The 12,925-nt window shown below is 59.3% G+C and overlaps 2 protein-coding genes and 1 non-coding gene across 3 annotated transcripts, besides 3 other annotated features; all 3 read left to right on the plus strand.

The window, feature by feature from the left end:
- Tc00.1047053510399.10 (dispersed gene family protein 1 (DGF-1), putative) lies at positions 1-807 on the plus strand (the record flags this gene model as incomplete). Its single annotated transcript, XM_802334.1, has 1 exon — positions 1-807. A coding segment is annotated over one exon (807 nt), but the record flags the coding sequence as incomplete, so codon positions are not given.
- Positions 1-12,925: a sequence feature (areas not merged during assembly with more than two copies in the genome that could not be assigned to a particular haplotype).
- Positions 3,705-4,145: a mobile genetic element.
- Tc00.1047053510399.20 lies at positions 4,906-4,976 on the plus strand. Its single transcript, XR_008255686.1, has one exon. It is a non-coding gene; the product is annotated as a C/D small nucleolar RNA (snoRNA), TB8C3C3 (small nucleolar RNA).
- On the plus strand, positions 5,511-12,925 carry Tc00.1047053510399.39 (dispersed gene family protein 1 (DGF-1), putative; the record flags this gene model as incomplete). The annotated part of the gene is made up of 1 exon (XM_802335.1): positions 5,511-12,925. A coding segment is annotated over one exon (7,415 nt), but the record flags the coding sequence as incomplete, so codon positions are not given.
- Positions 10,440-10,495: a microsatellite.

Raw genomic sequence — 12,925 nt, forward strand, 5'->3', positions numbered from 1 at the left:
GTTGGCGTGCTGTACGGTGTGGCGTTCCCTGCTGGCGTGTGCTACTTGATTGCTCGCCACGTGGGAGCGAGCTTCACGAGGTACTGGCAGTTTTCGAGGAAGCCGCTGCACGAGCGCCTGCTGTACCCCGTCGGGTATTGGCACCCCGCGGCGCAGCAGCGGATGTACGGCAGCATGCTGACGAGCATGAGGGGCAGCCGCGTGTACTGGTGCGTGTTCCAGCTGTCGGTGCTGTGTGTGGTGGGCCTGATTGCGGCTGTGCACCCGCCCGTGGGAGGCTGCCACGTCCAGTACTTCTGCATGGCGGCAGTGCTGCTTGCGGGTGCGGGCGTGGTTGCCTTCACGAACATGATGCGCTCGGCCTTCCTGACGGTGATGCACGCGGCGAGTTTTGTGCTGCTTGCGGCGCTGTGCGTGGTGAGCGCGGCCAACCATCTTGCGCCGAGCGACGGCGGTGCGAGGGCGTACGCGGCGATGGTGCTGCTGCTGACCATCGTGCTGGTTGCGGTCACTGTGTACGGCGTCGTTGTGTGGTACGTGGAGGACCACCACTGGCAGGAGCTGCGCGAGCCTCGGCGTGGTGGACTGGATGCGCTGCTGCGCGATGACGAGGAGAGCGACGAAGAGACGCGGAAGCCGTACGACATGGCGTCATCGTCGTACGCCTCAGACACCACCGGCGCGTCCTTGTACCGACCACCCGCAGTGCCGTTGCAGTCTGTGGCCGGTGACACCCGCTCAGACGCACTGAGTCTACTTGACCGTGCATCCAGTGCGAGCCGCAAAAGTGATCGCGCCCTCCTGTGATGTGCAACGCGTAGAACTGACAGGCGTGCGGTGCTGGTTGATGCGGGAGGACGCAGGGCCACGGATGTGCTACGCACCACAGCCAGCCATCGTTAACCGCACCGACCGTGTTGTCGGTCGTTGTTTGTGAAATGATCCCATTTTGAGCGAGTGCTTTCAGGAGTCTTTCCCGTTTCACGATGACTGTGTGGAAGGGGATTGAATTGCCGCTCTTGTTACTGCTGGTGTTGCGTTTTATCGGACTGTAATTTTGTGGAGTTGCGTGCGAGGAACTCGGCACTCATTTCGTGCAATGGAGGAGGGATCCAGCGAACCGCCTAGTGGAAGTAGTGAATTGCAGCCCTGCCTTACCGTGGGTTTCCATGCAGGAGGCATTACAGCTTTCAGAAGCAAAGCGGCGGCAGAGTAGTAGCAGGACTCCAGGTTTTCAGGAACGCCTTCGAGCGAGATTATGTATTGAGGCGTGACGTATTGCTGTGATTTCGGGCTGCCCTGGCGTGGCGATTGCACAGGGTGATCGATGTCTCTTTAGCGGTGGAAGTGACGGACCAAGCCATCCCAGTCACTTTCCACAATAATCTTCAAGCGCACCGCATTCCATGGCTGGATCCCTCAGGTGTGCATGTGGAACGCTCGAGCCTTGGATGCTGCGGCATTGGGATTCGTTGCCCGAGACGGCCCGCACGTTTTGTGTGTGCAGGAGGTGTGGCGGCCAATTCCGGCAATTTGCACATCCCTTCACGGCGCTGCCATTGATGTAGTTGGCACACCGCGCTCCACGGGCAAAGGATATTGTCGCGGATCGGTCACGCTGTTACAGGGACGCCCACACGAGGAATTCCTTCTTTTTTCCAATTTCCCTCCGGCCGTGCGAATTTCATGCACCACAGCAGACACAGAGGGGTGTGGTGTTGGCATGGAGAGTACGATATTCACCGGGACTTTTTCCACGGCGGCGTGCGTCTATGCGCCTTCTCGTGGAACCGTGGAAGCACGCAAGCACACGTCGACGGTTCTGGATCACCTGGCGACTCACATTGTGGACGTACCCTTTTTTCTTGCCAGCAGCACCGAGGAGCGTGCACACGGATGCAGTTTGTTTTTGGCCACTGCGGCGTGCCCAGGAACGGAGCTTGTGGTGCATAAGCCGAGAAGGTGTCCGACCTCGCACAGCTCAGAGGCACATGGAGCACCGGCATCGTTGCACTGGCCGAACGTATTATTGGTGCCCGACAGCTCAAGCCAGAAGCCTACCGCTCCACTGTATCAGGCGACTGGGAACCCACTTGCACGGACGCCACTCTCACTCGTGGGGAAGAGGCTGCACTGGCCCGCTTCTGCACCGGAGTTTCTCACAAATACGGATGGCTGCCACGGCCACTGCAACCCGCCATCCCACGCACATGCCGTTGGCGTGGCGCGGATGCCTCACAACAGGCACTCAAAGAACTTCGCACGGAAACGCCTCCTCCTCCCGCTGGACCCCACACCGCCACGATCCGACTCCCGGCAGGCTATCCGGTGTACGGCAAACACTGCAGCTGCTACACTGGTGTCGTGACGCACATGGTTAACGCCCAGGGCATTACGCGCTCCCAGGCGCTGCGGGAGTTCAGCTTTCCCGGTGAGCCGGAGCCGCCAGAAATCCCACCGGAACCCCCGCTCAGCGCTTGGGCGAGGACGAGAGCGAGAGACGGCACACCGATCGCACCTCCGCCGCAGACTGCAAAGCCCATGCCGAAGCCACTTCCATGCAGTTTTCGCACGGTGTCGTACGAAAAGCAAGCCGGAACCGTATTTTATCTTCGACACTTCCACAAGCAAGAGTTCCCCCGACGAATAGGAGGCGTTGCCAGGAATATGACGGTCTGACGGCATGCACCGCGCTCGAATGCACGTACTGTGTGAATTGAGGGTTCAAGCGAAAGCGGGACCACTATCCCGCATACGGGCACACGAACACTCCAGAACAGAGCCACGGTCGGCACCGAAGAGGGAAGCACCTTGTAAACGCCCTTGATGTGACAGGCAGGCGGGCAATGCCGGGGATTGACCACCCACGCCCGGCACAAACACCCGACAGCAAGAAAGTCGTGACACTAAAAATGCAGATTAAATAGCCACGCACTGCAAGGCTCGAATCTCCGCATGAAGAACAACAAACCTACACAGAAACCCCGTCTCCGCGTAGGAGAATACCACTGAGAAACAGTGCACCGCGTGCCTAAAATGGCAAGAACACATGCGTTGTTGAACGTCACGCTGTCGCCGATTTCCACGACGGCAGAGGGGCCAGACCACCGAGAAGACGCACGTCGCTCGGCGACGACATCCCGCTGCGACCACCACCAGTTTAGTTTCGCCGTTTAGCGTGCGGGTTTCCGTGCCACAGCAATGCCTGACTGACCCGATACCGCACGGCGCGCCACGGCATTGACCGGAAATTCTGAGAACCGGCCGATTTAAACTGTGCGAAGAGGCAATTCTGCATTTACTCCGATGCGGCTCCCACTTCGGGTGCCGGGGCTTTCTTTTAGATCTCCGATCATTGGGCGGACGTGCTCTGCGATGGCGGCTGGCGTGTGAGTCTTCGTATTTGTTTGAGCAGACACGAGGGATAATAGCGATATATATATCAACAGCACTGAATAGATATTAATACCGATATTTACATGTCTATCTACATACATATGCGGCCAATAGAATAGCAATTCAATAAACCAAGAAACCAAGCAATTTGTCAATTTGGAGGGGAGAAAAGGGATGTATCCATATAAACAAGAAGATAAGCATCGATCAATGTATAGCGATATCGGTGTGGGTATGAGTATCAAAAAGTTACTTTGTTTTTATTGATGCTTATTTTCGTATTTATGTCTCTCCATATAATTTTTTCTAGGAGCTTGTGAAGAGAATGATCGCGGGAGAGCTGGCCAAATTACTGTATATATCCTGATAAAACGAATACAATTTTTTTACGACACACTTTTTTATTACGAATTTTGGGAATGCCACGACTTTAAGGACATCAGGGAACCGATGGCGGCTAGATAATTTTATTTTTATTTTGCCATTCCACCCACACCCCCTTGATTCCCACCATGCGGCGGGGGATTGTGGCTGGAGGACCAAAAAGACTGCCACTTCGTAAGCAATAACATTCTAGATCCTAGCTGAGTACAAAAGGTCACTTTAGCGCTCAAAAGAATATATATATATTTAATCAGAAGAAAACATTGAGTCAATTAAATGCCTCTACATTAATCCCCTTTTTTTCCCTATCCTGTTTGGTTTATATAGATAAATTTAGGATCCGGCCAGCGGCCCAGAAGACTATTCGGGCTTGTTATTTTACTGATTATTGGCAAAAACGGATGATTGAGACACCGCGATTGATCGTGGAGGATGCGTAACAAGTGTGTGTTTCACGCCCTCCACTGCAGCGCCCTCTCCTGGGGCCGGGACTCTTCTTCACTTCCCTACTTATTGGGCCGATGTGCTCGACGATGGTGGCTGGCGTGCGGCCATGGGAGTTATTTGAGAGTACTCAATGCAAAAGAAGAAACGGCCACTGCACGGCTTTGCGTTTTTTGTGTGGGTTGCGGCGCCTCCACGTCCTATTGAAATGATGGAGTACTTATTGTATTTTCATTTTGCTTGCGCTGCGCAGCTTCCCTTTCTTGGTCACGGTGGCTGCGTGCTCGTCGCACGTGTCGCATCGTCCGCTGTTGTTCCCTCGTTGTGTCGGTGGGGGAGGCGGCGAGCGACGGCTTTGGTGGAGTGGCGCTCCAGTTTGGGGAGGAAGGCACCAACCTCTGCTGAATGCGACAGTCTTTGCCGCAGGCAATCTGGAGGGATGGTGTTGTTTTTGCCACGACCAACTGAGATGGACGAGGACCGCACTGCGTCTCTTTCCCCTTTCTTCATCATTGCAGTATTCTGCGGACACACGCACCGCACGGCAGCGACGCGACCACCATCCAGACGGCTGCGATCCAATCGGACTTTGCAATTGATTTGGGTTAGGGTTTCTCGTGACTGGGGGCCACCGCCGTGCTTCTTCATCCCTTCCTTCTGTGTGTAATGCCGTCTGCGCGTATGGTGCCGCTGTCTGTTGTGCAATGCCGACCCACGTGAGCTAGAAACGGCGCTTTGACTGCTGGCAACTGGCGAATCCTCCACCCCTTTTCCGCGTCACCACTTTATTCTTTTACGCGCTCGATGGCTGTCGGTTGCGACGCCGCCACGTGGGTCTGTCTCGGCTCTTGTGTTTCTTTCACGGCATCGGGACTGCTCTGTGATGCAGCCATTCGGCAACAGGAGCGGTGCCAATGGTCATGTGTCTTTTTGCTGAAATAGCGCCACTCTGCATGGTGGCTCTGTGGAGCTGCGTGGGCGGTGGAAGGACGAGGGTGTCACTGACTTTATTGCGTCTGTGCTTTTTTGTGTCGGTGGCTGTGCATTGGTGGGGACTGTCTGTGAACGGATGCTTCTGCGTGCCAATTTCTTTATCTGCTGTTGTCTCTGCTTTCTTTTCCTCTGATCAAGCAGATAGAGATACTTTGGATTGACCACCACAACTATCGTTTCAAGCTACTAGGGATTAATTGCAGTATTAGGATTAGCAGTACTGGGATATCGATTTATCGGGATTGTATTTCTGGACTTCCCATCTGTAGGAAGGGATTTGCTAGGCAGGAGTTATGGTCGACGGGGCGAGTGCGACACACCACGACAGCCCTGTTGATATCTGTTTGGGTCGGTGGATGTGGTCTGTTGTGGGCGCGTGTCCGCGCAGCCGGCACCGTGTGCAGCGCAGGGCCATTGTGGCTGTGCGTGCGGCGCTTCTTTTTGTGTTGGTGCTGGTTGCGGCGGCGGCGTTTATGCCCGCGGTGCATGCGGTGGTGTTGCGACTGCGGGGCGGCACTGTGGACAGAGCCATCACGGTTGGCCGCGCCGTGGACACGGTGCTGATGGACGGCGTGTACATCACGAACGGCGTGGCTGTTGTGTTCGACGTGCCGGCGATGCTTCCCGGCGCGCTGCGCATCGAACTGAGGAACTGCGTGTGCGACGGTGGTGCGCAGATCTACGTGCGGGGCTACAGCGGCGAGCCGGCGAGTGACCGGAGCCTGGAGGTGAGCGTGAGCGGGCTGTCCGGGAGCTACTGCTCGCTCGTGTTTGTGCACAACCTGCCGGCACACACGAGCGTGACTGTCCGTGACTCGACGATTGTGACGGCGGGGCCGATGCGCTTCTCGCAGCTTAGCGGGCTGACGGACGCGGTGGCGTCGCCGCTTGTGCTGCACGCGACGTCGCTGTTGCGGACGCAGCTGCGTGTGAGCAGCACTGTGCTGAGGTCGTTGCAGGCGGGCGGGTCGGCGGTGTACTTTGGCGGCGACGTGGACCTGCTGTCGAGCGCGGTGGTGCTTGACGGCTTGTTGCTGGAGGCGTCGGGCGGTCCGACCGCGTCTGCGATGCATGTGGCGTCCTCGTCGCGCCTCAGTCTGCGGAGCCACTCGGTGTTCTCCGTGACAAGTGTGTCGGTTGTGAGCGGCGGCGGCGGCATTGTGCTTGGAGAGCGCCTCGCGGTGTTTGATTCGGTGCTGCGCTTCGTGCGCGTCGAGGGGTCTGCTGCGTCGTCGCTGGTGCGCTGCGGCGGTGGGACGATCGGTGCCGGCGGGTGGCTGGAGCTGCGCGACGTGTGGGCGGTGGGCGAGGCGTCGTCGGTGGCGTCGCTGTCGGGTGTGACGCTGAGCGGCGGCACCGTGTCGATTGCGCGCTGCGCTGCCACTGGCGCGACGCTTGTCTCCGGGCCGGCAATCACGAGCGGCGTCGTGTCGGTGCAGTGCAACCGTGCCGGCGGCCGGGTGCTGCAGAGCAGCGGCGACTACCGCATGGCCGGCCTGCCCTCCGTGAGCGTGGTGCCGTGCGACGGCTGTGCGGCCGCGCTGGCGTGCTTTGATGCACTGACGGCGTCGTTCTCCGACTGCGTGTGCAGCTGCCGTGCCGGCGGCGTGGGCGAGGCGTGCCTGCCGTTCGATGTGCCGCCTGCGAGGGCTGGCGGTGGTGGTGGCGGTTCACAGGGCTGCGTGAGTGGCGTGACGCTGACGGAGTCCGTGACGGTTGGCGGCGGGCGTGCGACGGCGTGCTTCGACTCGGTGGTGTTCAGCGGACCGATCACTGTGACGGTGGACCTGCGCTCGATGGACGCGTTCGCTGACGCGCTGAACGTGACGCTGCGCCACTGCGTGCTTGCGGGCGGCGCGCAGCTGCGGATTGGCGGCCTCAGCGAGAGCACGGCGCGCCTGATGCCCCACGCTCTCGTCAACATGACGAATGTGACGTCGCTGGAGGGCGTGATTGTGCTGCATGGCGCGATGCCGCCGAACTCGAGTGTGCTGCTGGCGAACTCGACGCTGCGCGCGACGGTTGGCGGGTCGCAGTACGTGACGACGACCCGTGGCTACGAAGGGTTTTGGTACGGCCCCGCGCTTGTCCTGGACGGTGTCCGGCTTCTGTCGACGCGGTTTGTCATGACGCGGTCGATGCTGGTTTGTGGCGGGGGCTCGTGCGCTGCGATCCTCGTGGAGCGCGGCCTTGGCGTGAACCTGTCCAGCGTCTTCTACATGGACAACTGCGCTGTCGTTTCGCAGACGCACGTGATGCACGCCCTTGCGTCGGATTTGCATGTTGTTAGCGGCTCCGTGTTCTCCATACAGAACAGCTCGTGGAGTGCGCCGAGCGTCGAATACTACGAAGGTGCGTGTATGTTTGGGGACGTTGTGGTGGCTGGCGGCAGCGTGCTGCAGGTTGTGTCCAGCACTTTCCGTCTCGGCTTCGCCATGCTCATGGTAAAAAGGCTGACCGTGACCGGCGGCAGCTGGCTGGTGCATCGCGACAACGAGTTCCGCACCGCCTACGTTGTGTACTTGGCTAAGGAGAACGGCGTCGCGTTTTGCGATCGGAGTGTGTGGTCGATACTTTACAACAAACTTACGTGCGGTTCGTACTCGTCAACCATCGCACACATAACCAGCAACTGGTCACCACCATCCGACTCTCGCCCGATCATCTACGGCATGTGCAACGAGGCAAGGGGCTCTCCTGTGACGGATTACCAAGACGATCTCAACATTGGAGCACCCGTGACGGCACTGGACTGTGGTGCGTGCACCATGGACGCTGTGTGCTTTGCAGCGAGGACGAGCAGCATCAGCGGCTGTGAGTGCGTGTGCGCTGCTGGCGGCCACGGTGACACGTGTCTGCCGGCTGCGGTTCCGGACGGCCTTGGACCGCTCCCGCTCCCCGATGCGAAGGACTCGGAGGTCCGCTGCGTGCATGGTGGCAGGATCAGCTCCGTGGACTATCCTGATCCCGGTGTGCGTGGTCTGTGCTTTTTCAACGTGACCTTCACTGCCCCGATATTCCTGGACCTGTGGAGCTTCGACGCACCACAACAGACACTCAACATCACGCTGCTGCAGTGCGTCCTCGTGGGCCTGTTGATCAGGGGGAGTGGTGCGAGAGTGCACGTGAACGTGACATCCTCGGTATTGGATTCTGGTGCATTGGAGTTTGGGGGTGATTTTGGCGTGAGCTCCCTGATACTGGTGGTGGGCAGTACGCTTGTGACGACGTCGAGTTACGCCACCCGATTCCCGAGGTTTACTTTTGATGCGAACACGACGCTGCTGCTGCTCGACAATTGCATCGAGGGGAATATTTATGCAGTTTATTTTCCCGATGTTGTTGTTGTTGATGGTGGCGGGATCATTGTGCAGGGGAATACGCTGAGGACAAGGAAGAGGGATTACAGATCGGCATCAGCCGTTTGTTTTCCCGCTGTTGATGTGAGGAACGGCGGCTACATTGACGTGGAGAACAACACGATGAGCGCATTAAATGGCGTTTGTCTTTTGGCGGTTACCACCGTGAGCTCCGCGGGGCTGCTGCGAGTGGCGGACTGCACCTTCATTGGCGGGACTGAATTTTTGGATCCCGCGCTGGTGTATGTTTCTGGCTCAGTGACTCTCGAGGGCGGTGCGCAGTGGCGTGTAGAGGGCAACAGCGTGGGTGCAGCCTCAGTATTAATTATTCCGCATTCCCAGTACAAAGTTAAGTTGTCGGGCAGCGGCACCACCGTGGCGCTTGCAAACAACCGTCAGGTGGACGATAGTTATCCCTTTGCTGATCTTTCTCCGCCAGACACGATTGTTGAGCTACCCGCAAGGTTTGTGGTTGGGTGCAACCTGCAGGGCGGTGAGGAGGCGTCGTACGACGGTGTGCTTCCGGAGGGCGTGGTGATTTTCAGGTGTGGCACATGCGACGACGACGCGGCGTGCTACATGCCCGGGACGGAGTCGGTGGACCGCAGCTCGTGCTCGTGCAGCTGCAAGGACGGATGGCATGGCGCGTCGTGTCTTTTCTTCGAGGTACCCGACACGGTTTTGCCGCCCTTGCCGGAGAGAGCTGTTGACGGCGACACGAGCTGCGTGGTGGACCAGACGCTGACGGACCTCACGCTGAACATGTGGAAGACGCACCACTGCTACGCAGGTGTGATATTCAGCGGCATGGGTGCTGCGCTGACGTTCTCCCTCAACAGCATGCCGCTGCATCTCCCCATCAACATCACGCTCACTGGGTGCACATTCCGTGAGGGTGCTGCGCTGCAGTTTGTTGGTGGCGCTGAGGCGACCGAGTCATCTGGTATCCTGATCCGCGTGAGCCGGACGGTGATGCGTTTCTCCGTTGTTGTGTTTGCACTCGCCCTCCCGCTGCACTGCGACATCGCCGTCACGGAGGTTGACGCGGTGCAGTCCTCTGAGGTTCAGCTACTTGACCTTATGAGCAAAATGCTGAACGTGGTGCTGCTGCAGAACGTTTTTTTGAATGCTTCCTCGTTGTTGGTCAGCAACGTCAAGGCGCATGCACCGAGGTATCGTGGGCCTGGCTTGTACTCGGTTGGGACGCTGAAGCTGGTGGGCGGCAGCTCGCTTTACACGCGGTACTGCAGCTTCGATGGATACACACACCTGCTGCACATGAATATCCTCATTGTCCGCAATCACTCTGTTTTTGCGCTGCTAAACAATAGAATTTCTTTTGGGGCAAGCCTTTTTTATCTGCGCCACGGATTCAGCGTGTCGGAACACAGTGTGTTGCGCGTGGTGGGGAACAGTGTTTTTTCATTCTATGCAATTTACGCTAACAAATTTTGGACCGTTCAGCAGTCAAGCTGGCTGGATTGGCGTGACAACGACGTGGGTGTGGGTGCGATTTTCAAGGACTGTGATCCCACTTTTGTGAGCATTGACGGCAGCAGTGTGGTGACGCTGACGGACTGCACGATGGGCTCGACGGGGTTGTCGGTTTCCTTGCTATCTCGGGCTGACGCTGGCTACCGGTTCGTTGCTGGGTGCCTGAAGGTCGCGGGACGGGAGGTGACGACGGCAGCTGAACTGGAGCTCCACGGCATCACCAACGTGACGACGGTTGCTGCTTGCGGGGAGTGCACGAAGGACGGCGACTGCTTTGCTCCGCTGACGACGGCGGTCATTGACTGCAAGTGCCGGTGCGCTGCTGGAGGGCACGGCGATGTGTGTGTCCCGGCGCCTGTGCCTGCTGGCCCGCCGCCACCACTGCCGTCGCCGCCATCGCCCCCACGCACACCGCCGCTGCCGCCAGTTGGTGAGTGCATCAGCGACATGGTGTACCCCGAGGTTGCGCAGGCAGTGGGCGGCGGGCTGTCGTGGCTGTGCTACCGCAACGTGACGTTCAGCGGGGGCGGCATGAGCCTGACGGTGCTGGTCGGAGCGATGACGGGCGACGTGGCGAACGTCACGTTCGATGGATGCACGTGGAGGGACGGCGCCGTGCTGTTGCTGTTGGGCAACGCGCACGCCGCTGTTGGGTCGCTGAACATCGTCGTCACCGGCAACAGTTTTAGTGACGCGCTGCTCAGCCCGGAGGGTGTGTTCCCACCGCAAACGAACATCACGATCAGCGGGAACCGCTTCATTGTCACGAGGCTGATCCCTCGGTCGGGTTTGGTCCTTAGGAAGCCGTCGTGTGTCGCGATGAATGGACTGGCGATCAGCAACGACTCCGCGGTGGTGCTTAGTGGCAACGTGTTTCAGGCCATGACGGCATCGTCAAGCGCCATTCACGTTGTCAGATCTGCGCTGAGGGTGTCGTGGCACTCCGTGTTTGCGGTGGTGGGCAACGTGTTTCATATGGACGGCGCTAACGGCACGCTGATATATCTTGAAAGGTCTGGCCAGTCCTCATTGCTGAGCGTACTGAACAACTCTGCTGTGGTGATCCGAGGCAACGTTGTGACGAGGCCGGTGCAGTACTTCATGAACATTTTGTCGGTCTTAAGTGTGGAGTCCCAGTCAGCGGTTGTTTTTCAGGGCAACGACATGCAGGGAAGCTTGGTTGTTTTTTTCCCAAGATACTCTTCCTACATCTACTACAACTCCTGGCTGCAGTTGAGCGGCAACCTCTGCCGTGAATCCCCATCGGAGGCCTTTGCTTTATTTTACTCCACGGTGAATCTCCGCGACTCCGCGGTGTCAGTGTCCGGCAACCGATTCATGTCCAGCACGGTGACGCCGACGGTGCTGCGGATACCCAAAAGGTCCCGCGATCCCACAAACGGAGAGATTGTGGCTGCGTGCAACACTGTGAACGGTGAGGAGGGAGTGAAATACAGCATACCGTCCGTGTACAATGCCACTATTCTGACCTGCAGCGACCCATGCACTCTCGCGGCATCGTGCTTCCCTGCGTACACGACGACGGCCTCGAGTGATGTCTGCGCCTGCACGTGCGCGGAGGGCGGGTACGGCGAAGCGTGCCTGCCTGTCGCTGTCCCCGAGCCACCAAGCACCGACGGCGCCGACTTGTGCGTGCGCGACGTGCGTTGTGATGTGGAGGTGAAAGTCAGTTTCGGGACGTCGGTGGTATGCTACGTTGGCTTGACCTTTGCGGCGGACGTCGTGGTGGACGTGGCGTCGATGTCAGGGAGCGTGCGCAACGTGACGCTGGCGAACTGCACGTTTTTGGACGGAGCGAGCCTGTACGTTGTTGGGTGGAGGTCCGACCCGCCTGCTGGCGAGCGCGCCGATGTGTTGATTAGCGGGCTTGAGTCGCGCTCCGGCGGCGGCGTGGTGGTGGCGAGCCGATACCCGCCGGGCTCGCGCGTCACCGTGGTGGACTCGCTGCTGATCGCAGAGAGGCGTGTTGCGTATCGCGGCGCCTACGGCCTTGGCGATGCCTCCGCGTGCCTCGTGTTGCAGAAAGTGAATCTGACGGGGAGCGTGCTGACCATTGCGCGCACGCATGTGGCGGCGGTGTTCCGCGACGCTGTTGGCGTGCTGGTGGTTGGCGGCGTGGCGCTGTCGTCGCGCGGTGCGCTGTACGTGGACGGGCTGTTGGTGCAGACGGCGCTGGGGCTGTGCGTGTCGGTGGAGGGCGGTGTTGCTGCCAGCGGCGGCTCCGTTGTGGCGTTTGCTGACAGCGACTTCCTGCTGTGCAAGCACGCGGTGTCTGTGCGTGGGGCTGTGAGCGTGTCGGGCTCTGCTGCGGCGCTTGTGCGGAACGAATTTTCGTCGACGGAGGACTACGCGGTGGCGTTTTATTCGACGGTGAGGCTGGCCGGAGGGTCGATGCTGCTGGCGAAGGGCAACGTGCACGACGGCGCCTCGAGGGAGATGCTCCACGCCGCTGGTGCAGTGACCGCTGCTGGGAGCACGCTGAGCTTTGTGCACAACCGAGCGCTGCTGCCACGGATGCTGTCGGCGGGCCTGTCGCTTGCGGCTGGGGCGCATTTGAGGGTGGCGTGCAACGACGCTGGTGGCCGTGTCCTGTCGACGGCGGAGGAGTACGCAGCGGCTGGTTTTGGCGACGCTGGGAGCATCGACGTTGTTGGGTGCGACGACTGCGACAGGGACACTTACTGCTACGCGCCCGGGACTGCGTCGGCGAGCATGAGGAACGGTGTGTGCGTGTGCAATTGCGGCAGCAGCAGTGGGTACGGCGAGGCGTGCGTGCCTGTGGGCGCTCCCGCTCTGCCGCCCCGTGTGGGCACTGCGTCGAGTGTGTTTGTCCG

The sequence above is a fragment of the Trypanosoma cruzi genome, genomic scaffold (genome assembly GCF_000209065.1).
Source record: "Trypanosoma cruzi strain CL Brener 1047053516737 genomic scaffold, whole genome shotgun sequence".
In the NCBI taxonomy this organism is placed as follows: Eukaryota; Euglenozoa; class Kinetoplastea; order Trypanosomatida; family Trypanosomatidae; genus Trypanosoma; species Trypanosoma cruzi.